Raw genomic sequence first — 27086 nt, 5'->3', positions numbered from 1 at the left:
TTTCAAGATGATCTCGTTCGCATCGCTCAATCACGTCCTGGTTGAAGTTCGTTCGCTACGCTCACTCACCTTTGGGTTGGAGCTCGTTCGCTACGCTCACTCACCTTTAGGTTGGAGCTCGTTCGCTGCGCTCACTTGCCTTCAGGTTAGCTCGTTCGCTACGCTAACTCGCCTCCAGGTTGAAGTTCGTTCTCTACGCTCACTCACCTTTGGGTTGGAGCTCGTTCGCTACGCTCACTCACCTTTAGGTTGGAGCTCGTTCGCTGCGCTCACTTGCCTTCAGGTTAGCTCGTTCGCTACGCTAACTCGCCTCCAGGTTGAAGTTCGTTCGCTACGCTCACTCACCTTTTGGTTGCAAATTAGCTGTTGTCATAAATGTAAAAGATATAATAGTGCTGCACCCTGTTGGTAATCCTTGTAACTTTAATGCTATTGAACATCATAGAACAGAACCAACTTGTTTAATTGAAACAGCTGTTAAGATTCATTAATTCCATTTCTCATAAGGTTAACATGGGAAACTCCAGAGCCACTGGGGCGGAGCCCTTTTAAGAATTTCGAAACGGGAAATAGTTTACATCTGATTCGCATACCTACAGAATTTACACACCAAATTTCATAACGATCGGTGAAGTCGTTCCGGAGGAGTTTGCAGACAAACACTGTGACACGAGAATTTTATATATTAGATATGTATATTTAGTTTAGTTTTAGACAGTCTAAGCTACTTTCAGTTCTATTGCCATGAAACGTATACAGGAAGGAGAGCTGATTAGAGACAGTAGATACAGATGAATCTGAGGTTGACACGAAATTGGTTTGGCACTGACAAATAACGTGATTTGTTGTCCTAATGTCTTACTTCGGGACAACCTTAATATGGAACTCACAAGGCATTGAGTGTAAAAATATTATAGTGATTCCAATTTGTTGTTTTAACGAAAAACTTATTTTTTACATCAGGCGGGTATGCAAGTGTTCTTTTGTACCTGCCTCTAAATATGAAGATTTTAGGACCCCAAAATGGAGCCAAGATGCAATTCGTTGTTGGGCTATTAATTAATCCATATAAACAAGTTCGAAGTTAGATATTAACAAGATAAGGTTTTGGAGCATTTATTTACAAAAAGTGAAAAATCCAAATGGCTTTAAAAACTCATAAAATAAAACAAAGGTTATTTTTTACCTATCAACGATTTGTTTACTTCTCTACAAAACTAACTTAGTTATGTGATCTGTGTTAGTTTTGTTTTATTACAGTTATGAAAATCCACTGTATTCAAATCAATTATAATTGAGGTTCTACTATCTTAGGAAACCTCAATCATAGAAAAGAAAGACCAAAGAATCAACGGAAAACGATTATTCGGAAATATTAAAAGTACTAGAACTGTTGTGGAACTTCAGCAATGCTTATGATAATACTCAACTAAATCATTATCAATTTATTTGCATTAGGTTAATTAATATTAACATGTATAGTACATAAATAATATGTTTGACCATGAATATTAAAATAGAATGATGCTCTCTGTAAAATAAAACATTGGTGGGTTGACTTTCCAACGAACCCTTTTTCTAACCGGGATAATCAGTGTATAGTATATCTTTCTTGATAAAAAACCTCATTGGATAAAAAATTTTAAAACATAAAGAAGGTGATAAACTTACGGGTACCGCCATATTGCAATAAAGGTTAATTAGTTAAATTGTCAACGCTGGTTCACAAGCGCGGCTTTACAAGGCTTTGCACGGTTCACAGTGAGGTAGTAGTAAACAAAAGGCCTTTTTACAACTTGAATCCGTACAATTTCATTTTAGAAACTTTTTATTCTAAAAGATGAAACTTAAAAAAATCAAAAACGGTGAATTTAGGGACTAAAATGATTGTTATCAATCCATTATGCATTTAAAAGATTTCTGCGGACATTTTCCATTAGGATTAGTAATAACTTTTAATGTATTTCGAAAGTTTTCTCGCCTAATTTTTCACCTATCTTGGTGGAAAATGTCTAAAATATTGAATAATTTAGACTCATAACATTAAACATTAACTTCAAACAAAGAATTAAATATTCTGACTTCAAATTAATAACGTGTATTACAGATATTTACGTATAATATTATGAAATTCGAAGAATATAGAAAAAAATAATATCTGAGTGTCTAAAATTATCCGTAGAAAAAGGCCTGAATTTTTCTGTGGGTGAAAATAATAAAATAAATAAATGAGTAAAGTTATGTTGTAGTCAAAGAAAAACCCTATCAATTATATATTTTTTTATTTTTGTAAGACTAAGATAGTAAAATCATTTCAAAAATTTAAATATTCCTTTTTAAGGTAGCTTAATGACTAAAATTCTATAAAATTTCAAAGATATCGATCCCAAGAAATGTTTTAAAGCCCAATCACCACTAGACACTGGGCCATTAATTAAAAATGCTTAAAATTAATTAAAACGTACGTGGCTTATTAAGTGGCGAGAACACGAGACTATCTTAACCCGGGTTCAAATCCCGCCAACATCTAAGGGATTTGGGCTAGCGAAGCCGTTACCAGGGGGTTCGTAACCCAACATCAGATTTATTTCAACGTGTTTAAAAAACGAAAATAAATATTTAATATTGAGTTTCACAGGTAAATATAATTAATTTCTCCTGTACCGGTTAACTTCTTCAACTGTTTAAATGGTCTTAGTTAATTAATTTAATTTATAATATTTTAAAAACTACTCTTCGACGTTATATTCTCATATAAGGTTTTGCCAAAGTCCTTACAAAGGCCTTAACAATTCAAAAGAAAGTTTTTAAAAAGAAAGACAATTTTGTTGCAAGATATAACTAACAGATGTGAGAGAGAGTGTTAAGGCCAGACCCAAACTTGAACATGTTGAATAATTGAGAAGGGTTTGACGTGTTCGTCCCGAAACATATCATGACTATCATTCTATCATGACTTGCATTTTAGAAATTTGTGGTTAATATTACATTATTATTGTTTCAACATTTGATTAAGGGTTTGGTAAATATAGGTTTCTATAAAATGATATTTTGTCGAATAGCCTTCGTTATAAAGAACGCACTTACTTTAATAGAAAAACATATTTAGTTTTGGTGATAATGTGTAGGTTATCTAATTAAAATTTGGAACTATGAACGACAATATTGTATATTTCCAACTATCCCTGCAATTTCAAGCGAAAGGTCTTTTAAGGATACTATGTGAACGTAAGAGGTTTTGATGAGTGACAACATCTTTTCTTTTTAGTTGCTATAGGGAATATACATACACATATTGTATTATTGTTGTTAAAAGATATACACTTTACAATTTTTCGCTTCCTTTCTTAATTATAAATAGAAAAATATAATTTTTGCGATTTATTCGTTGAAGTATTGTTATGGCCGATTAAATTAAAATGTTTACTATTGACAGTGTACTTACTCTAGCGAAGAAGATGTGTTACAAATACAAAATACAAATACAAATACAAATATATTTATTCTGAAAATTACAACAGCCTGGCCTCACCAAGTTTATAAAACTTGTCGGTGAGGTCCAATTGATACAATAAGGCTAACAAACAAATAATTTACATTTTTTTTTCTTTTTTGAACAAAGATTTCTTAATGTCCTATATTTCTACGGCGGTTTGTGGCAGGCACTTTAACTGAAAACAAAGTAGTTGGCAGCACACTAAAAAATCTAAAATGTAGTGACATAAATATTTCTTTATAATCACGGAATTCTTTTGGATTGCTCATATTTGGTCCTCTTTGTTTTTCATGGTTCGTAGACCATGTTTGAACTGTTTGTTTGTTTGCACAGCAGACTGGCACTGGCAGCGCCGGCCGAGCTGAGCTGACTGAAAAAAAGAAGAACCAAAAAAGACCTGAAACCTTAGTCCGTTTGGTTTGACCGAACGAACATAACCTCTCACTCACTGTGAAACGCCCATGCATGCATGCATTCTCACAATTCACAAAAAGCAGAGAAAAATAATAATAATAACAATTATTATTGTTCTGAAACAAAATACGAATATTAAAATATTTAAATTATTAAGGCTTAAACTTTAAATGACATTTTTTTTTTTGAGGATACAGGATTTGAAATAAGTTGGTCTTTAAACTATAGGGCACTCTTTTAGTTTAGCTAATGTTCCTGTAGCATATTGACAATGGGAACAAAAAGTATTTTATTACTATACTTTTATACCACTATTGCTTTTATTACCATATCAGCGTACTGTTTGATGTGAAAACTGATTTGGTCTATAAATATAAATAAACCATCCCATATAACAAAATTGCTTCGTAAAGATGAATTTGCAAATCAAGAATCTGAAAGTATTATTTATTTTAAATTTCTGCATACTGTCCCAGATATTGAGATTTATAATGAGTACATGCACTGAAGATGGGAGTGTCAGTCCCATTGTATTATCAGCTGGGACAGGCACATCTACACAGCTGGACAGTTGATAATCGCATAATGCTTTCATTAATATAAGCTTATAATCATAGCAAAGCTTGACAGCTACCCCAATTCGGGTTAGGGATTCATGCAGGTTTATTGTTCATGAATAGTAACAGCTTTTATTTTTACCACACCACATCAATAAAGAAAAATTTTAAATACATTGCAGGGCAAAAGTACTACTTTTAATTAGGTATGAAAAGAATCAGCTGGTTCATCACACGACGTTTTTGCCCTCCAGAGAGGCACTTTTGGCTGTAGTATGAAATATTCTACTATAGATGTATGGACGTAGTATGGATGTATGGATGTATGGATGGGTATAGATGTGTGGAAATCTTTTTTGAAAGAGTATTTTAAATAGCCTACGTTATTTTCTTACTATTTAAAGGGATTTCGCCAAAAACTACATTTGCTCAGTTATTGGAATTGCTATAATAGGATTTCGACCGGGTACAGGGTTTAGCGCTACGATTTTTACAATCAAGCTTACAGTTCAAAGGTAGAGGAACCAGAAACTGGCACTTGGCTACAACGGACCTAAAATAATTACTATTGTGTCTAACAAACTATACCAAGTTTTAATCTATGTGGTAATTTCTTTTTAAGGATCTGCAGTTAATTACATTTTAAAAGTGTAATTTACTCCACAATTGTATAAATGAACTCAGTTTAGTAACTCCAATCGCACCTGTAGCCTACATATTGAATTATAATTTATTTGTGGTAACGAGTTTTAGGTTCCAAACGAAAAACTCTGTGTAGTTTGTAATAGGTTTAGCAACGCTTTAGATTAAATGATTACAGAAAAACCTATTCCTGGACAATTTAAACATTTCATTAGGAAAATAATTAACTTTCTCACAAAAATATGTCCCTCAATCATTGTTTTTTTTAAATACTAAAGCAGACACCGTATCTATATAGAATAGCTGTAAAGTATTTTCAGAAACATAAAATATTAGGTCAATGAGCAGCACTTAATAAAAATATTCTGAATACTTAGGAAAATAATAGAAAAATTAAATTTAAATATAAACCAAGTTAAATTTGTAGTATGTTTCAATTCACCACAAATTATTCCACTTTCTATGGATCACGAATTGAAAATATTTTCCAAAATCAATAAAGTACATCACATAGTAAATTAAATTTTTTTAAGGATTTTCCCGCAAAACTATTTAATAAACGCTGCGACGGTGTAATAGACTTGACAAAGACCCACGGGTCACAGAGACTACACTTGTGGAATATGTGTGGTATAATTAACCACGCTCTCTCAAAAGGCCACCAACCATTTTACAGGAGACCATTGAGGAACGCACATATTTATTTTGGTCAAATATAAAAATATTCAGGTAACGGTTTTACAATGTAAATTGAGTTAAATAATTAAGCTTGCATAACGTAGGCCTACAACTTTCTTGCAACAAGGGGAAAAAGTAAAGATTAAATTATTCGTCCATCTTCAAGTTTTAATAGCAGTCAAAGGATTACTAGTTTCTGGTCATACGAGCCATTATGAAATCCGACACTAAATTGGAGAAAGTTTAAAAAATACAACAAAGTGCTTAATTTTCAAACACACGTCAAACAAGTATATATAATAAACCCACTAGAGCGGCTACACCAATATTTGAAATATATCAAACGCAAGTAGGCCTACGGTGGGCTATCAACTCCATAGATTTCGAAATACACTTTAATGTTTTTTTAGGTACAGTATCATTATGGATAATGGATTAGATGTGTTCATTATCAGCTGGGTCAGTGTCATCAGCTGACAGGTCATTATCGTATAATGTAATCTGTGATGAGCTTATAATCATTATCCGGGTTGACACCTTTAATCGTTGCTGTGCTGGATACTATTTCTGACGATTAAGTAAATATTCTACTGGAGTTATAGGCACCACTTGATTTTATGAAGTTTACTTTGATTCAATTCTACTGTAATGCAAGGTAAGTGTAATACATTTGAATAAAGTTATATGAACGTTAAACGTTTCAACAATTCATAAAGCTCTCATACTTGGAATAATCAAATATTAATCGATTTACAGCACAGAATAGCGGTTTAAATACTATAAAGTGATTTTAAACACTATAATTTATATAATGAGTGTAAGTTATGGCAACAATTAAATCAAAATGAAAGTAAAAATAGTCAAACCCCTGAAAGAAATATATGAGCCTATCATTTAAGGAAAATACAATCTAGAATCGGCTGTCAAGTAAATAATTTCAATTAGAAAATATTATAAATAAACTCAAATACAAAACTTATTAATAGAACATCGATAAACGAACTAGGAGTTAGCAAATGTATCAATTTGGTCACCAGTAATTGATTCACTTAAAATTATAATGTCTGTATGGAGAAATGTTGACTAAAGTTTTAAATAATGAAACAATGAAGACTGCCTCATGAATTAGTTTCTATTGTCCAAAGCTCTATACCCTCGGGTTATTCGAAGCTATGCACGTTGTTGCGAAAAAATGGGAAATTCTACAAATAACAATAGAGTAAAAAGTTAGCATTTTAAATAGTTTAAATTTCACAGTTCTGTAAGTCGTTTTTACACTTTTCATAACAAATCTATATAAATAAAATTAGAGTTTTGTCTGTACATTGCTTAGAATAATGAACTTTTTGGTTATTTTTACATTTCATAGGTCAGAGAAACCGAATCAAACCTTATCTCAATTTCTGTCTGTCTGTCTGTCTGTCTGTCTGTCTATCTGTCATTCTCTTGGTAACGCTAAAATACGCACTTTATTACAACTACTCCTCAATAACTATAGCACTGTCCCGCCTGAAACTTATTTTCCAAATACTATACATATATGAGATGGTTTTAGACGTATTTCATCGAATATGAGACAGTTAGATATTTAACAGTAAACCCTTGAAAATCAAGTTTTTGTCGATTTTTGACGTGGAATTTCTGGAAGCCCATGTTAACCTTATGAGAAATGAAATTATTGAATCTTAACAGCTGTTTCAATTAAACAAGTTGGTTCTGTTCTGTGATGTTCAATAGCATTAAAGTTACAAGGATTACCAACAGGGTGCAGCACTAGCACTATTATTTCTTTTACATTTATGACAACAGCTAATTTGCAACCTGGAGGCGAGTGAGCGTAGCGAACGAGCTAACCTGAAGGCAAGTGAGCGTAGCGAACGAGCTAACCTGAAGGAAAGTGAGCGCAGCGAACGAGCTCCAACATACAGGTGAGTGAGCGTAGCGAACGAACTTCAACCAGGACGTGATTGAGCCATGCAAACGAGATCAGATAGTAAAAATAAAAGTAAGCCTACCGTTATAGGATCGACCGGCAGACACAGAGGTAATTTAACCTTTTATTGATTGTCATACCGATCCGGAACAACAAAAAACAACATAAAATGAAGCTATGTATAATAGTTTGGCCAGCATATCTTAAAATATGCAAACCAACTGCTGTTCTTTATATAAGAAGGTTTCAACTGAATATTATAAGATCCCCGTGCGTAGAACGGGTACACAGCTAGTTTCTTTCTAAAAATATGAACATACGTACCTAAGGAAAAAATGTTACCAACTAAACGAATTTTCAGGCGTACAATCTTGATTTTATACAAATGTAAACTTTTTTGAGACTAATTCCTAATTCCTCATAAATGAACAAAAGTTAACAACTACAATAAACCAATACACAATTACTCTATAAAATCTTAAAATTTCTACCAGGAAATAAAATATTTTCAAATTATATAAGATGTATCCATTATCGAGCATCGTAAATTAATTAGAATAGGCTACTTTTAACAAGGGTAACATGAGGGACAACTGCGAGTATTACTTTTAATATTACCCAAAACCCGATATTCTGTCCCTAACCCCCAAAGTAGCCTTTTATAAAGTCAAATTGAGCTAGTTCACTAATATATTTAAGTATAAGTAATTGTTAATGATATGAAAATGAATACTTTACATGAAACGAAGTTTTTCCCTTCTGGAGTACCAAAAAGGGTATTAGTCATAGAACTGCCATAAACTACAATGGCAACTGTAGTTATCTGTAGCAATATTTGTGAAAAAACTCCAAAAGCCTCAATGGTAGCTAGATGGACTAGTCATATTGTGCTGGGCATTGGTCCCTGGGATCCCCGAATCAAATCCCACAAAATCAAAAATTGTATCCAAGTGATAATACGACGACCTCTAGTCCTAGCCTGAAGTAATGTGAAAAACAATCCCGCTTCAGAGCCTATCGTCCTAGGTAAAAAAGAGTAATTAACTAATTGCAAATAGTTTTCTATTCATTAAATTCTCATTCGGTATAGAGAGAAGATAATGTTATGCAGGTATTACCTAATTACATAGTTGAACTAATCGTGCGATAACTACGGGATATGACCCATTGGACTGAATAATGTTTAAAGTGAATATGGTGGTATTATTATAGCTAGTTTCTACATAATCATATTTGGTTGACTAAGTATAATCGTTCTTGATGTTCATAATTGTAGACACATATACTACTAAATTAGCAATAAATGATTTTTGTTATAAACTAGTCTTGATTGTTATTAGAATAATTTGACCAAAGCACTTTAACAACACGTTTACTACTGTACTTTAAATGTACGTAAATATAAATTGTTCCTACCTTATAACTCATACATTATTTAAGTTTTGTATGCGCTTAATAAATACTGAATGTGTTTATATCAATATGAACATGCATAACCGTCTAATTTAACTTTGTGAACAAATAGTAACAATTCCTACACAGTATAAGACAAACAATTCATATAAAAAAAACCGTATAGCGTCCAAGTATTTTGGCATGAGAGTATAAATATAAATTGATACCATTTGTAGGCGTTTCATGAATATATTCTGTAAAATTTGACCACCTAATTCGTAATTTTTTCCAACAGAGTCAAATTGGACACAAACGAATCGAGAATTCAATGCCATAATGTGGTACTGTGGGCTTTGGCATTTTGATACTCTGTCAAACTAGTAAACGTTTAAAACTTGAAAAATATAAATTTTTAACAATATATTTTTATCATCATATCAAGGGCGGAATTGAATAGAAACAATTCAGGAGACGAGATAGTACACACCTAATAATAGAGATAAGGAGCTTATACCCTTATACACAAGAGGCCTTTGATTATGTACTTCGTGAGATAAGCCTGTACTGATAATGATCGGATCATAGTAAGCAATCACTAAGCTTTCAGAGTTGCGTCTTCAATGTTCTATGATAAATTCAATACAGAAATTTATGTTCACTCGTATTTTGTCAGACAATAAATTTTCTTGGTTGCCAATTAGTTATAGTGCTCGCCTTCTAATCAGAAGGTCGCTGGTTCGATTCCACCATGATCGTTTCTTGACCCAGATGCTAATTGTTAAAGGGCTATGAACTAATTAATGTTATATAAAAAATGAAAAAGAAAATATCCAAAATATGTAGGGACAATGACACAAAATCACAAAGTGGCTAAGGAAAATTAAACTAGTTTGAAATTGAACCTTTGAACATTTAAAGTTAAGTTTAAAACTTTTTTTTAAATATATTTTGAACTGTGATTTACTGTTGATCAACTGTTTTGAATTTAGGCTCAATTGGTCACCTAATATTGTCAGATCTCATATAGCCAAACAGCTGATTGAATTGAATCGAAGTGAACTTTATGAAACCAAATGGTGTATATAATTCCGATAGAATGTATTTACATAATCATCAGAAATAGTAGCCTCTACGGCAACGATTGAAGGTGTCAACCCGGATAATGATTATAAGCTCATCACAGATTACATTATACGATAATGACCTGTCAGCTGATGACACTGACCCAGCTGATAATGAACAGATAAACATCTAATGCATTATCCATAATGATACTGTGACTGAAAAACATTAAATTGTATCCACTTGTTCAGTTTGATCATAATCATTGTTATGATCACCTAAAGTAGGCACCATGAATATATTTCTTCAAATATCCCAGAAACCAACGATAAATTGATCTTCTGCAAGTGAGTTAATGCTCCACTTGAACCAGTTAGTCAACAATGGAGCTGTTATTGTTCCAAATAACACAGTTAATTTGAAGTAAGTAGTTGCACAGTCTGTATTGTTTACTGAAGAGGTCTATTGTTGGCGGAATCTGCGATTGACTGAGATAAGTTGAGAGTTCACTTAGCTCTGCGACTGCAATTGAAAGATCGTAAATAATTATAAACACTCCAAAATAAGCCGTAGTAATTAATACCCTCTTCCTAAACAAAAATATGGGGGAATTAAATCCGTACATACGTATACACAAATACCATCAGTTAGGAATATTCTAATAAAATTATAGCTTATAACAAGACCACTATGGCAGAGCCCATAGTTGGATTGAATTCCAAACTTTATGGAAATCAATGTACCACAACCTATCCAACGACATCTTGAACATGGTGATCAATTGTATGACGGCATCAAAAAACCATCACAAAATTCATGCTGGCCTATTATACATAGAATAGATAGACTATATGTAATTGTAGTTTTAAAATTTAATCAGGTGAAAAAATTATGTCCATGTAAGCGGTACGATTGTGACTAAACACACCAAAGCGTCACGTGTAATTTTAACACCTCTACAACCGCGTCAAATTTACTTTGTGTGAAACCACCTGTAAACATCATATTAGTTTGGCGACCAATATCAACGTTATAAACGATTGCGTTCAGTTAATAATCAAACAAACAATGTTGATCAAATAATAGTCAAGTCCGCAAAGGTAAAACGAGCTGGATCCATTGAGGATACAAACATTACGACTCAAAGCAGAAAAGCCAAATATGTGCTTAGCAATGACCACTAAAGGTGAGTAAACTGAACAGTTTTATGGAAGACGATTTATAAAATATATAACCAACCAATTCTTCACAATGCTACTTGTATACTAGATTAGACTACTATCGTATGGACCAGTGTTTTAGTTCATTTATTCAATTAATGAAAACATATTTTAATGAGCCACCCATATTTGATTATAGATACACTACCTGTTCAGCCAATACCCTAAAATTGTTTACTACTTTTATGATTCCTCTTTGTTTTTTGTTTTTTTTTTTTTAGATGTGAAGATGTGAAGATTTATATTAAATGTTATGGGTGTAAATAAGAGGTTGGCGTAAAGAAAGAAAAGATATATTTACATCCGGCGTTTATTTTTCAACTGGCTTAGACTTAAACGTAGGGATGGAATCTACTTTACGGAATTGAATCCATAGTCAACGTGTATTTGACCTTAGGAGATTCACATTCGTATAAAACCCAATGCAATTTAGTTTATTTATAAAAAGAGTAGCCACTATGATTTATCATTGTGATCAAAGAAAGATGAAAAAAAAACACTGGAGGAAAAACATTCTTAATAAAATTAAGTATAGTGATAACTCTAAGCATAATATCAAATAATAACCACGTTCACAAAATAAATATATAGGCACTTTCAAAAATACATTATATTAAATTTTTTTATAACATAAGCATAATTTTTTTAACATTTAGATAAAGTTATTGTTGAATTAAATTTTATATTGTGAGTCATTATTGAAAATAATCAATCTACTGAATGGTATCACAATGGTTTTAAGCAGTGATACCACCATGATTTACATGTTAAATCAACAATAGAATTTGCTTATAAAAATTACTTACCTTACCTTACCTCCTTGGCCATTGAAACCTCAGAAGGTTTTTGGCCTCGCCAACGATGCTTCTCCACTCTTCTCTATCCACCGCTGCCTCAGGAGTAGTGCCCAATACAGCCACATCCTTCAGCACCTGACTCCTCCATCGCAGTCTCGGCCTGCCGAGTGGTCTTCTGCCTTCTGGTTTGTTCTGGTCCACAGCTTTGATCAATGATGAGTTCTCTCTCCTCCACACATGTCCAGCCCATCTCAGTCTCCTGCTTTTTATCCTTGCTACTACATCTGGATGGTGATACACATCTCTCTAAAAAATTATGTCTATAAAAATTTGAAGATCTTCAAACAATTAAATCAGATCTATGATTGGGTTATCTGGTGAGAGCCGAGACAAAGGCTCCTCTCTAAGCCCCTTATCACTATTATCAGCTGATATGATTACAGTACCACTCTACTAGGTCTATTAGATTGTGGCAATTGTCTAGACACAGCTGACACAGTCATGTAGAAGAGAGTCAAGAGAAAGGCTCCTCTCTAAGCCCCTTATCACTATTATCAGCTGATATGATTACAGTGCCACTCTACTAGGTCTATTAGATTGCGGCAGTTGTCTAGACACAGCTGACACAGTCATGTAGAAGAGAGTCAAGACAAAGGCTCCTCTCTAAGCCCCTTATCACTATTATCAGCTGATATGATTACAGTGCCACTCTACTAGGTCTATTAGATTGTGGCAGTTGTCTAGACACAGCTGACACAGTCATGTAGAAGAGAGTCAAGAGAAAGGCTCCTCTCTAAGCCCCTTATCACTATTATCAGCTGATATGATTACAGTGCCACTCTACTAGGTCTATTAGATTGCGGCAGTTGTCTAGACACAGCTGACACAGTCATGTAGAAGAGAGTCAAGACAAAGGCTCCTCTCTAAGCCCCTTATCACTATTATCAGCTGATATGATTACAGTACCACTCTACTAGGTCTATTAGATTGTGGCAATTGTCTAGACACAGCTGACACAGTCATGTAGAAGAGAGTCAAGAGAAAGGCTCCTCTCTAAGCCCCTTATCACTATTATCAGCTGATATGATTACAGTGCCACTCTACTAGGTCTATTAGATTGCGGCAGTTGTCTAGACACAGCTGACACAGTCATGTAGAAGAGAGTCAAGACAAAGGCTCCTCTCTAAGCCCCTTATCACTATTATCAGCTGATATGATTACAGTGCCACTCTACTAGGTCTATTAGATTGCGGCAGTTGTCTAGACACAGCTGACACAGTCATGTAGAAGAGAGTCAAGACAAAGGCTCCTCTCTAAGCCCCTTATCACTATTATCAGCTGATATGATTACAGTGCCACTCTACTAGGTCTATTAGATTGCGGCAGTTGTCTAGACACAGCTGACACAGTCATGTAGAAGAGAGTCAAGACAAAGGCTCCTCTCTAAGCCCCTTATCACTATTATCAGCTGATATGATTACAGTGCCACTCTACTAGGTCTATTAGATTGCGGCAGTTGTCTAGACACAGCTGACACAGTCATGTAGAAGAGAGTCAAGAGAAAGGCTCCTCTATAAGCCCCTTATCACTATTATCAGCTGATATGATTACAGTGCCACTCTACTAGGTCTATTAGATTGCGGCAGTTCTCTAGACACAGCTGACACAGTCATGTAGAAGAGAGTCAAGAGAAAGGCTCCTCTATAAGCCCCTTATCACTATTATCAGCTGATATGATTACAGTGCCACTCTACTAGGTCTATTAGATTGCGGCAGTTCTCTAGACACAGCTGACACAGTCATGTAGAAGAGAGTCAAGACAAAGGCTCCTCTCTAAGCCCCTTATCACTATTATCAGCTGATATGAATATAGTGCCACTCTACTAGGTCTATTAGATTGCGGCAGTTCTCTAGACACAGTCATGTAGAAGAGAGTCAAGAAAAAGGCTCCTCTCTAAGCCCCTTATCACTATTATCAGCTGATATGACTATAGTGCCACTCTACTAGGTCTATTAGATTGCGGCAGTTCTCTAGACACAGTCATGTAGAAGAGAGTCAAGAAAAAGGCTCCTCTCTAAGCCCCTTATCACTATTATCAGCTGATATGACTATAGTGCCACTCTACTAGGTCTATTAGATTGCGGCAGTTGTCTAGACACAGCTGACACAGTCATGTAGAAGAGAGTCAAGACAAAGGCTCCTCTCTAAGCCCCTTATCACTATTATCAGCTGATATGATTACAGTGCCACTCTACTAGGTCTATTAGATTGCGGCAGATCTCTAGACACAGCTGATACAGTCATGTAGAAGAGAGTCAAGACAAAGGCTCCTCTCTAAGCCCCTTATCACTACTATCAGCTGATATGATTATAGTGCCACTCTACTAGGTCTATTAGATTGCGGCAGTTGTCTAGACACAGCTGACACAGTCATGTAGAAGAGAGTCAAGACGAAGGCTCCTCTCTAAGCCTTATCACTATTATCAGCTGATATGACTATAGTGCCACTCTACTAGGTCTATTAGATTGCGGCAGTTCTCTAGACACAGCTGACACAGTCATGTAGAAGAGAGTCGAGACAAAGGCTCCTCTCTAAGCCCCTTATCACTATTATCAGCTGATATGATTATAGTGCCACTCTACTAGGTCTATTAGATTGCGGCAGTTCTCTAGACACAGCTGACACAGTCATGTAGAAGAGATTTAAGACAAAGGCTCCTCTCTAAGCCCCTTATCACTATTATAAGCTGATATGATTATAGTGCCACTCTACTAGGTCTATTAGGTTGCGGCAGTTCTCTAGACACAGCTGACACAGTCATGTAGAAGAGATTTAAGACAAAGGCTCCTCTCTAAGCCCCTTATCACTATTATCAGCTGATATGATTATAGTGCCACTCTACTAGGTCTATTAGATTGCGGCAGTTCTCTAGACACAGCTGACACAGTCATGTAGAAGAGATTTAAGACAAAGGCTCCTCTCTAAGCCCCTTATCACTATTATAAGCTGATATGATTATAGTGCCACTCTACTAGGTCTATTAGGTTGCGGCAGTTCTCTAGACACAGCTGACACAGTCATGTGTAGATGTACTGTATTGAAATATCCCTATAATTTATCTGGTTACTATGGATACCGACCACACCTAAAAATAAAACCTAACCTAACCTAACCTAACCTAAGAGTGGACTATGCTTTAGGTTAGGTTAGGTTAGGATGATTTTGTTATTTAAACTAATTAACGTATTTTTTTAACTAGATTTATCGATGTGGTTGGTATAATACCAAAGTTCCTAGATCTGTTTTGATAACTTACAAATTAATTTCAAAATCGACCAATTTTCCTAACTCATCACCACTATATCGGTTATTTAATAATTCCAAAAACGAAATATTGCTTCAACGTGCACGGCAACGATTGTATGAGCGTTAGATTTAGAAGTGCACTATTCTATTGCGATGATAAACCTATTTCTGTTTTTTATTTTTTTGGTTTAACCATTACCATGAATGTTATTTTACATTTACCATAACAATGCATTTTTATATATTACGAGATTTTCTAATTTATAATTATCACCCAATTTGTATGTACAGTAAGTAGACGTAGTTTTTCAGTTACTTTGTTTTAATGACATATCCTATATAGTTTACAAAATTGCAACTAAAGCTATGACAGGTTCTGAACACATGGTCATGCCATTATGACAAAGCTAAATACACTGGTGTTTGGAAGAACTTGAACCCATACATCTAGGAAAGGAAAAATATCTGCACCTAATATTGTTACATAAAATACTATATCGTATTATATTTTCATATACTTAAAGAATTTATAACATACTGTAATTTAATCAGTCAAAACGTTTGTTAGACATTTGTTCAGTAAAAGCTCAATAAATAAATAGATTTATTTAAACTTTCATTCAAAATTGCTAATATTACTGTCTAAAAATACGTACGATTTTAAATATGTAATTTTTTTAAGCATTGTAATCAATATAGTTAATTATTTAGAGAGTTTCTGAGCAATTCTCTTTTCTAAAAATTTAACAAAGACTGGACGAGAGGGAATATTTTATTACTCTTTTCTTTGTTTTATTACTTGTTTGGTCTGCGTAATAAACAGTTCTTCAGACTGATCCAAAAATCTTTTGTTGAAACATTGTTTTAAACCAAAAACTTTATTTTGTTTAGTATTTACAACGAAAAATAATATCTCAATTAGTTTAATGCTTAGTATAGACACTTTGTTTGATTTTCTTGAAAACATTGTTAGTGTTCATTAAAACCTGTATAAAGGAAAATCCTTTTCACTAAAACTCATAGCTTAGAATTTCATGATAAAAAGTACTGTATGTGGTTCAATTCCCATTTGTCACTTGTGACACTTTTCCTAACCTATAATGCTAGGACCTGGTTGTTCGGAATCCACACTGAACTTTAAACACTGTGTAGAAATCATACGCTGTAAGGAGAGCTTTATTTTTTTCAGATTACCCTCCACCAAAAAGCCTTACGATGACTTAACTTTGTTATTTATAACACTATTGGTATTTAAACATATTTTTGCTTTCTGAGTTAGAAAAGCAACCCCAATAATAAAAGTGGAAAACAAATTTCAACAAACTCTAATCACAAAGCACTGATATCAAACTGAAAGCTCGAAATTATCTCTGGATCACAATTGGAGTAAAAACCCCGTGATAATCTTAGCTGAAATGTTGTAAACAGAAGCTTGGTGATAACGTTTATCAGTAAACGCGCTGATGGGTCGTGTCGTTGTTAATGCTGATAGAACGATAGCTGTTATCAGCCGAATGTTGGTATTGTCGTGTATCAAATGTTGCCGAACCATCAAGCTTACTAGGGCTGTGAATAATCTGGTCGAATGCGATTCTCTTTCACGAGAATCACAACGATAAATGTGATAACAAATCGATTAACACAATTAATATTTAGTATAATCAACAAAAACTTCACTAAAAATACAGTATTATTGTCGTGTAAAACTATTTTTTCTGAATTGACTTAAATGCTCACAAATACTTAAAACTCCTTACTAAAAATACCTATACCAAGTGTTCAATAAATACTCAAAATTTTGATTAATTTAAGTAAGTAAAAATTTGCCTTCAAATATGTATACAAACATTTATGTAATGAACAGTAATTGTTTATTCTCTTCAAAACTGAAATCCAAACAAACACCATAGACTTTAATCTATACTATTATAAAAAAGAGGTGGTTGCTGTATGTATGGGAAAAGTAAACGCGAAAAATACTGGTCGGATTGGGCTGAAATTTGGCATGATGATAGCTCACATTCCCGATTAACATATAGGCATATTCTTATTTCAAAAATCCTTTCGGGCTCCGCCCCATTGGCTCTGGAGTTTCCCATCCCATGTTAACCTTATGAGAAATGAAATTATTGAATCTTAACAGCTGTTTCAATTAACCAAGTTGGTTCTGTTCTGTGATGTTCAATAGCATTAAAGTTACAAGGATTACCAACAGGGTGCAGCACTAGCACTATTATTTCTTTTACATTTATGACAACAGCTAATTTGCAACCAAAAGGTGAGTGAGCGTAGCGAACGAACTTCAACCTGGAGGCGAGTGAGCTTAGCGAACGAGCTAACCTGAAGGCAAGTGAGCGTAGCGAACGAGCTAACCTGAAGGAAAGTGAGCGCAGCGAACGAGCTCCAACCTAAAGGTGAGTGAGCGTAGCGAACGAACTTCAACCAGGACGTGATTGAGCCATGCAAACGTGATCATCTTGAAAATTAAGAAGTTAAACGGGGCAAAGCCCGCGGGTTACAGCTAGTTTAATATAATTTAAACTTTTTTTATTTCCCAAGCAATCAAGCACGACAATAAAAGTGTAGGTATATTTAAAAAGAACTATTTAAAATTTTGAAACCATTTGTTGCCATAGTCTCTGTAACGCTGACACGTATTCGGTACTAGCATTTTCATATTTTGTAAATACAGCAACGAACTAAAAAGCTTGATACATTGCATTAAACTAGACAAATCGGAATTATATGGGTCGTAATAAATAGATAAGTGACATAAAGAATCGATAAAGTAGCATTCTATGTCAAATACAAAATGTATAAAGAAGAGTCTTGCATTACATAAAAATATATAACGCTGCACACTAGTGGAAAGGATAACACAACGCCCTAAACACATTATGAAAACATTAAATGCATCTCAAGGAACTCAAGTATCTATGTCTAAAGCAGCATCCTTAAGGGTGAAAAAATTTACAAAAAAGCCAGCTTACTCAAACAGACACGAAAAGGATAAAGCAGCTTCCTAAGACACACATACATAGAAACAATTTCCTAAAACACCAAAATTATGTTAAATATTTTAAAATAAATAAAATATACGATTATCAAATTTATTTTTGATTAGTCGGGTCTATATCTGTAGTCTTTAGATCCAGAGCTGCCTCGAAGGCTCTGTTATCCGCTGATATCATTACAGAGAGGCTCAATTGCCTTCATTAGTCTCCTGCAGATCCCGTCCTCGTCTCAGATGTTGTTTGTGAGCTTCTAGCTCCGCACTCGTGAGGGGGGGAGGGGGGGGGTTGAAAACATTAAAAATATAAACGCTCAATCGGTTTTAGCCAGCGAATAAGTATTTGTTCATTTTAGTATATAATGGTGACAAGGTTTACCACGTAGTTTTAAATATTTGAGTTGAATGTTTCTGTAACAATGTATACTACTAAAATGAGGTAGAATTTCTAATCAGTATATTTTAAACAGTTGTACCGAATTACTCATGTATATTTTGTACATATAAGTTCTGGAATTTTTGTAATTAGTACGATTTCAGAGATTATTTCTGAAACGATCAATAATCATTATTTTAGTTTTAAACCTATTCATTTAATGTATTTTACCGATATTATGCGAGATCAAGTATTTGGTTTATGTTTGATATGTTATGTGGATATTTATAGGGATGCACTGTGGATGCGATGCTCCCTGGTGTGGATTAACGTCGTTACTAGTGAGTACTACGACTATCCGCAGTACTATCCTGATAATTAGACCAATTCGTAAATTACAAGGGGAAAAAATGTGGTTCGGATTACACTATTAACTGTAGGTCCTTTAGTTGCCATTAGCTGTATGGGCTATTAATTAACAGCTGTGTCTAAGGAACATGTCGGCCTTAGTCACTAACAAGACTACAAGATCGTGCCACTCATCCTACACTCATCCTTCACTCATATTTGGGTTAAAATACTCACATAGTGGCGTCCCCATCTTAAATAATTGATAATTGACCGAAGCATTTTGTGATGCAAAAATTAAGTAAAATGTAGTTAGATTTCACAATGGCCTATTACAAACAATACTAATTCACTTGAACATATGCTATACATGACACACAACATGTTTTCCAAAACAATAATAGCTTACAAAAACATTAAGCAAAATGGTGTTCATGTTGGTTAAACAATAAGAAACGAATGGAAAAAAACTATACGCCACCTATATAAACCAGACAAAACAAACCTTACAATCTTCACCTATCTGACTGGAACTCTAATGAAACCTCTATATTAATCACATTGAAATACAATGTTACTGAATGACAAAAACGTTTTAAAACCACAACCGTTGTTAGGAAACCTGTGTGTTTCTAAGAGTTGGAAAAAGGTCTTCAATCACTCAGACAAACTCAAGATTCTCCGCTCGTTCTGTGTAAAGCACCCGAGAGTTGTTTTCTTGTTTTTCTCCTCTATTTCTGTACATGTGATTTCTCCACTGTCAAGTTGATAAAAGGTTTTATTTCACATTAAACATACGTTAAAAATAGTTACTTAAGGTTGAAGTAATTAGACGTTCTTAAATAGATAGTCAAAGTATGGTAGATTAAGGATTTTGGATTTTATGTCCTAGGACATTAGGGCCCAGCTTGCGATTGTTTTCACATTAATTTAGGCTACACATAGGGGTTGCAGCTTTATCAGATAAAATCTATTGGTGATTTGGCAGGATTTGAACCCGAGAATTTACCAAAGTCCCAGGATTTTCCCGAAGTCCCGTGCCCAGCCACCTGACCAGCTCGCCGTCCTTTTTTGTGGATTTGAAATTAGACTATGAATAATTAGGGAACCAAACTGCCTATAATTTTTTTAAATAAACTAATTTTATTAGTCTCTTCATACACTATGATAGTTACTCAATAAACTAAAACTGTGCTATAAAGCGGTTTACCTACGTCTAGCCGTTGGTTGTGCCGAGGTGTTTTTAAAATGGCCGTTTCTGTTCCGTTTTAGAATTGAAAAGATTCACTTAACAACATTCACGAGCATTGTTTTGCTTAACAACACGAATAACGAACCAATGAGATTTAAGGATTGAGAGAGAAGAAGTAAAATTGTAATGATTCGAACTTCAACTAATCAGCTGTTCAGGCCAATTTAATTGTCGATCGTTGCAATTAGTTTTTGGTACAATGTTTCGTTGCATCACTGTCAGTGGCAATAAGAGGTTATAAACGAAAAGAAGAAGTTATGAGTAGTGAGTGGTTTTTAATAATTAAAACATTGTTGTAGGTAAAGTAGTGTACGCAACTCGCGTAAATAGAGTCGTTATGTTTTAAGGCACTCGTCAAGGCGCATACCTTGAATTTCAACTGCTACTCGTGTCGTAACACTATCTTTACGCGATCGTTACGTAAACTACTATTAAAAAAAAATTAGGTAAAAAGGGAAAAGTTATAATTAGGTGGCGAACGCTTTTAACGACTCAGCTCTCAAAACAATAACCGAAAATCACTTAAAATCCCTTCAGTCATAAAACACTACAAAAACATTTTGAATAACAAATTGAAATCAAATTTGGCGGTAAAATTACTTAAAATCAAGAAATCAAGCTGAGAGACGTGGCCAACAGATGATAAATCTTCAACAACCCATTAAAGAGCGTGCTTAATCAAAGTCAGCCTAAGTGGTTGGACCGTTTTCAGACACTTCAAGACGATTTGTTGTGGCAACACTGTATGTGTAAACAGCTGTTGTGTTCGCTCAACAATAATTGTTCAACACAGCTGGTTGCGTGCCAGCTCCAACTCATACTTAATCGTGTAGAGCCTAGGTATCGCGTTTGAATCATGTAAGAGTATGTTACTGTTACACTTTTTGAGAACGATTTTATTTTTTGTTGTTATAACAGTTGGGTGGAACATATTACGCTTTTGTGTAGGTTTGGGTAAGCGTTGAAACATAGTTTTGATGATCAGCTACTTCTTTAGCAAAATATTATTTAAAGAATAGGTAAACTGATTAGGAGAATTTTTAGCCAAGTTTAAAGAGATGAGTGTGGTGATCAACTTATTCCTGAGCCAACTATGATCAAGAGATAAGTAAACTGACCAGGAGATGTCTAAATTTTAAAAGGACATAAGTGTGGTGATCAATTTATTACTAAGTTAAGTATGAGTAAGATATCAATGTGATGAAAAAGTCTTTATCCAAAGTTGAGTAAGAGGAGAGTTTGAAATTCACTTATTATTGTGGGTTTTCCGCTTGTAGATTTATATAGATTTGTGTGTTGATCAGTAGATTTTTCAGTCAAGGGCATTAATGATGAGAGTCATGATATTTGATATATTGCATCTATTAATATCTGATATATATATTACTATTGAAATGTTTGCTGCAAAATAAGCCTCGTGGTCGTTCTATACAAAACTAAAACAGATTTCTTCATCGTCACATTGCTAAAATCTATCTTCGTTCTCAATATTTTTTGGATAGAGAGAAAAATTATCATTTAATTTTGAAACATAAAAAAAAATTCAAAATGTTTAACACACATTATGTAGCAACTACTCCTTTGAAATTTAAGTTTTTTTTGCTACGTAATACGTTATTTTGTATAGTATTTGCAAAAATGATGATATATCCCTCTAGTGTGATCCAATATGAGCTATACATTTGTGGTGGGGGTTATATAATTCCTAAGTTTGTATAATCTATCTATATATTAATAGGCAAGCATGTTTCTTTAAAACCTTTTTTCTCAGCTCGTGTGCATCGTGGGGTAAATCTACGCATACCGTTAGAAAGCTATTTTCCTGTAGGTGTGCAGAATCCCTTTATAAATTTAAATAGGCTCAAAGATAAGCACAAAAAATGAGTTTAAAAATTTGAAAAAATTAACATGGATCTTATGCGTTGCCATGCTGGTGACGAAATAACAACGAAATATAAACAGAAAATCAAAACAAATGGAAGAAACTCCAATCACATGTTTTATTTACAGTGTGGGGTGAAAATAGAGAAGTGAGTAAGTTTACATTACATATTTTTGGTCGAGTTTCGACCACTGGACAACCTCTCGTCTCTATTATTTTAATTGATTTTAGTGCCAAAGTATACAGTATTCACCATACGGCGACTGAATTCTTTTCCTGATCAAGGAATGAATGGATAGTAATCTCTCTAGGATGTAAGGTCAGATGGGTGTTGAATCACATTTTTGGCGCCAATCCAGTCAGCTGTGCCAGCAGTCAGCTGATCTCATCGCAGGATTCAGGACACCTAACAGCTGATCGCGATATCTTTATTCTTACGGGGTTATCAAACAACGCTCAACAATTTAGAATGGACAGTTTGAAAAGTTACTTCGTTTGTTTTAACAAAACCATTCATAATGTAATTGATACAAACTGTTTGTTTAGAGGTCAACCACGTATTTAAAAATCTATAAATTGTTTTCCGATTGAGATTATGAGAAACATAGTTAAAACCCTTATTATTGGTATGAGTAATCGATACTTTAATTTATTGAAGGGATTCTAGAAGTCAATCCTAATGAAACTGTCAATCGCTCTAGTCTTGCTGACAATTTAATGTCTAAGTGTCATTCAACTGCTTTGGTAGAGCTTTTTATCAATTTACAAAATCATAGTGAACCAAACATTGTATCGAGTTTTCAATAGAGTTTCTAGATAAAGTTGAACTGTCTCTATATTCTGAAAAAATGTATAGTCTGGTAAGAGTTACGTGATAAACGTACTTGGATTTTTTGGAAGAATTTGAAATACTGTACCTAGTATAATAGTCAATGGCAGTATACAATAAATATATTGTTTACAGTTGTGTTTACAGATGATTTTACTGGGGAAAAGGCTACTTACTGATTATCGAATGGTACTTCTTTATCGCGTCTATCAAAACCATTGCTGTTTATTAGCGTTTTAAAAGGGAACGTTCCAAACCCTGGTCTTGTACCTACGTCGACCTATGTTAGACAACATCATAAATTGATTTCGTAGCAACATTCTACTAAACAATTTTGTACATTTACCTTGCCTAAAAGTGTTTTTAATATCTTTCCTGTAGCCTAGCTTACCATAATAATGTCCAGAAAGTCCAATACCTGAAACAAAGAAAGTAGTACGAATCAAACATGAGCACATGAATTGGAAAAGATACATTCTAACACTCTTACACATTTTATAATTTTTACATAAACTAGCACATAAATAGCACAAAAATAGAGGCTAGATTTTGATTAGCCTAGATCAATAAACTTGCGTACTTTTTATCTAGAGATTTTTTTTATTTCATATAACGCAAATAGTTTACAAAAATGAATTACCTATTTTTTCGTAGTTGATAGATTAGATCCTTGGGTTGTTTAGTTGATTATTTATCTTGTCAATTTGTTACATTTTATTAAAATTATCTTGTCATAACTTGGATTAACATCCAAGAGAAGAAAATAATCGTTTGGATATATAAATACGAAACAAGCATTGTACTACTTATCAACATTAAAAAAAGCAAACGGTCATTGATAAAAAAAATCCAACTAGTTTTGCCCTAATGTGAAAACATCCCCCAGCCTGCTGATATTCATTATAAAATAAAATTCCCAATATAAAACAAAACTATAAACTAAAATAGGTACCCAACTGGCGTTTTTTATAAAGTAATAAACTAAAAATAATCCAACAGTCAATACACTACATTCAAATAATAGATAAACTTAATTTAAAAAGAAAGGCTGTAAGTAGTTGGAACACTGTCTCCTGAAATAGAAGGAAGATTAAATTTCCATAGACATCTACAGGACAGTCGAGGGCGGGCTGTCGGAAACGTAATCTAATTCAGCTAATCGACTGGGATCAAGCCAATTTAATTAGCTTCTACTTGACGCCGACAGTTTACAGTTTATAGTTAGGCTAGGCAATAGGAAATTAAATTGAACCTAATTTTACAGGTATCTTTTTACAGACAAAACTCCATTTTTATAAAGTTAAAAAGTAACTGTACAGTTGAGCTTCGATAGTACGAACGTCGGTGAAACAAATTCCTCGATAAGACGATTTGTTTAAATCCTTGAAACTTTCATTATGGTCAATGCTAAAAACACCTATAAACAACGTAATAATTAGGTAAAAAAACTTCCATAGGAAATTTTTGTGTGACATGGGCTAGGACTGATTAACCTCTATACAACAAATATTCTTAGCAGAAAACCCTTTACAAAAAGAATGTGAAATGCGACCTCTATAAGACGAATTTCGAATTGTCTTAACCTCCATAGTACGTAGTTTTCAAGACAAATTGGATATTGTCTAAACATGAAACCCCCACCCATCCCTCTTCCTTCCTCAGTAATTGTTTGGCAAGTGCCTGAGTAGTGGAGCAACCTCTATAAGACGAATGATGGCAGTATTAAACCTCGACAAAACCTCGAGTTATTGAAAATACCTCCATAGTACGAATTTTTCCCATACCCCTTGAAATTTGTCTGATAGAGGTTTTACTTCCCAGCTGGCACCAATTTAAGTATATCCCACTTACCTACATAAATCACACCAAAAACGTGTTTTAAAAACAAACAAATTAATAATAAGTCATGTAAGGAAAATAGATAAATGCGCGAGACCCCATAAAATATTTTTGTATATCAAAAATATTTTTAACAGGATAAAAAATACCGTCGCTGCATCAAACCTACAGACTGAGCCTAGTTGGATTTTCCATAAAATATCCCTTAAAAACGTCCCTATATAAATAACCCTAAGCTATGAGCACATTACTTGGGTTTTCTATTACGGGGAGGGCAATGGCAATGTAGTGTGAATTTATTGAAACGTCAATAGCGTAATATGAAAGAAATAAGTTTGCCAAAATATATCTGAATATATATATGACGAAGCAAACTACAACAGTTGATTAATTCTCCACAGGAATAACATGGGAAAACAAAATTAAAACTTTTGGGAATTTTCTCCTTAACTTCTACGTATACAATACTACGTTTACACAGTATGTACCAAATTTGATTAGTGGTTAGAACATTTAAAATTGTCCATTTTTTACATTTTAGGGTATTAGAAAAATTTAATTTTCAAATTGGTGTCAAAAGTGTAAAAACTAATCTTTTTAACATAGAAGTGAATAAGTATATAAGTATATAAGTATAAAAGTATATAAGAAGTATATAAGTTTAATCTCAGTTTTTTTTTAATATTTGGTGTAGGATTCATGTATTTTTACTAATCATCGGGGTAGTAGGAGTATCAAGGGGTGGTTGAATATGTTCTGTCTCCCATTGTAGTCTTTGTTCCGCAGAACAACAGCTGTTTGTAATTAATACACCAGAATAATGTACAACAATCGGAAGGATTAAATAACCGTTAATTATAGGCCTACGTCAAAAAATAGCAGGAAATACGTTATTTAAATATCTAATTCATGGTTTTAGGATTTCGTGTGTTTGTAGGAAAACGTTGATAATTTTGAGACTGCATTAGATTTACCTATGTTATGCAACAGTGTACGGATTTGTAATGGAAAACTATTGTCTATTGAGGCTTCTTTAATGTACAACCACAGATAAAAGTAAAATTGAGTTGGATTCGTTTGGCTTCAAAAAAATTTGTGAACCCTATCAAAATGCGTGTCGATTGAGAAAACCTGTAGGATTTCCTACGTTTTGTTTGTCATATCACAGAAAAAGTACTACTATACATGTGTAAATGAGATTCAATAGTAGTGTTAATGAGTTTCATAGAGCAGTTATTTCCTTTTAGGGAAGACACTAACTCAAGTCAGGCATACTGGACAAGACATCAACGTGCACTAACCAGTATCGGGAGACAAGGCTGAATACCCGACATATACTCTGTATGATGTAACCTGTCTACTGACCCTTCGTCTACCTGGTGACTTGAGTCCCAGGTAGGTGGAAAGTCAAAGGAGACAGGTTCCATCATATAGACCATAGTATTGCTTCTGTTGGTGAAACGATCGCTTGCTATGGCAACCTTATGGTCTAAAAACAATGAGAAAACTAATCAAGTTAGCAGGCACGATTTTGATTTAATTCTTCTGCGTATCCTCACTAATCCACAGATTCGCACTACATACCCTGTTCAGAACAGACCAACAATTTAATGACTTATCGTTTAGGTAACTTTGAAAATCTTAATTGCTGTTGCACTGGGTAAGGTTAGGTTAGAAGCTAACTCGCTTGATTGCATGCAATTTGCAATCAAGATTTGATGCGATTTGATGCAGATTTGCTTCATCGGTTGTTCAAGGTATCAAAAGCGAAAATCAGGGAAAGAGGTTTGCCCGTATGCACCAGAAGCCCAAAGGGCCACCAAGGTATATGTTCATTTTTTCATGGCGTCACCATACTTTAAAATAATATATAGTATAGATATAATTCATAATAGTTTGTGGTAGTCTTATTTAACACAAGAATATCACTCAAATTGTATTCGTCAAAGAATTTAATAAAACTAGCATAAATAATTAATCAACTGGTATTAATGCTCATTAATTTACCCACCTATCACCCAATTAATATTTCTCTTCCTCAGATAATC

At 33.9% G+C, this 27086-nt stretch overlaps 2 protein-coding genes across 3 annotated transcripts in view; both read right to left on the bottom strand.

The window, feature by feature from the left end:
• The window catches only part of LOC128991781 (high affinity cGMP-specific 3',5'-cyclic phosphodiesterase 9A), a 195746-nt gene that overhangs the window by 128818 nt on the left and 39842 nt on the right, over nucleotides 1–27086 (bottom strand). The gene's annotated exons all lie outside the window — the stretch shown is intronic.
• Nucleotides 3785–26465, bottom strand: LOC128993121 (uncharacterized). Its single transcript, XM_054416879.1, has 3 exons — nucleotides 26340–26465; nucleotides 12214–12500; nucleotides 3785–3866 (listed from the first exon to the last, which is right to left on the bottom strand). The coding sequence occupies exons 1-3, from the start codon at nucleotides 26463–26465 to the stop codon at nucleotides 3785–3787; spliced, it is 495 nt and encodes a 164-aa protein (XP_054272854.1).

The sequence above is a fragment of the Macrosteles quadrilineatus genome, unplaced genomic scaffold, assembly GCF_028750875.1.
Source record: "Macrosteles quadrilineatus isolate MER2022 unplaced genomic scaffold, UCM_ALF_1.0 Scaffold_4__1_contigs__length_99947679, whole genome shotgun sequence".
NCBI lineage: Eukaryota > Metazoa > Arthropoda > Insecta > Hemiptera > Cicadellidae > Macrosteles > Macrosteles quadrilineatus.
This window is presented reverse-complemented; position numbering and strand designations above follow the sequence as displayed.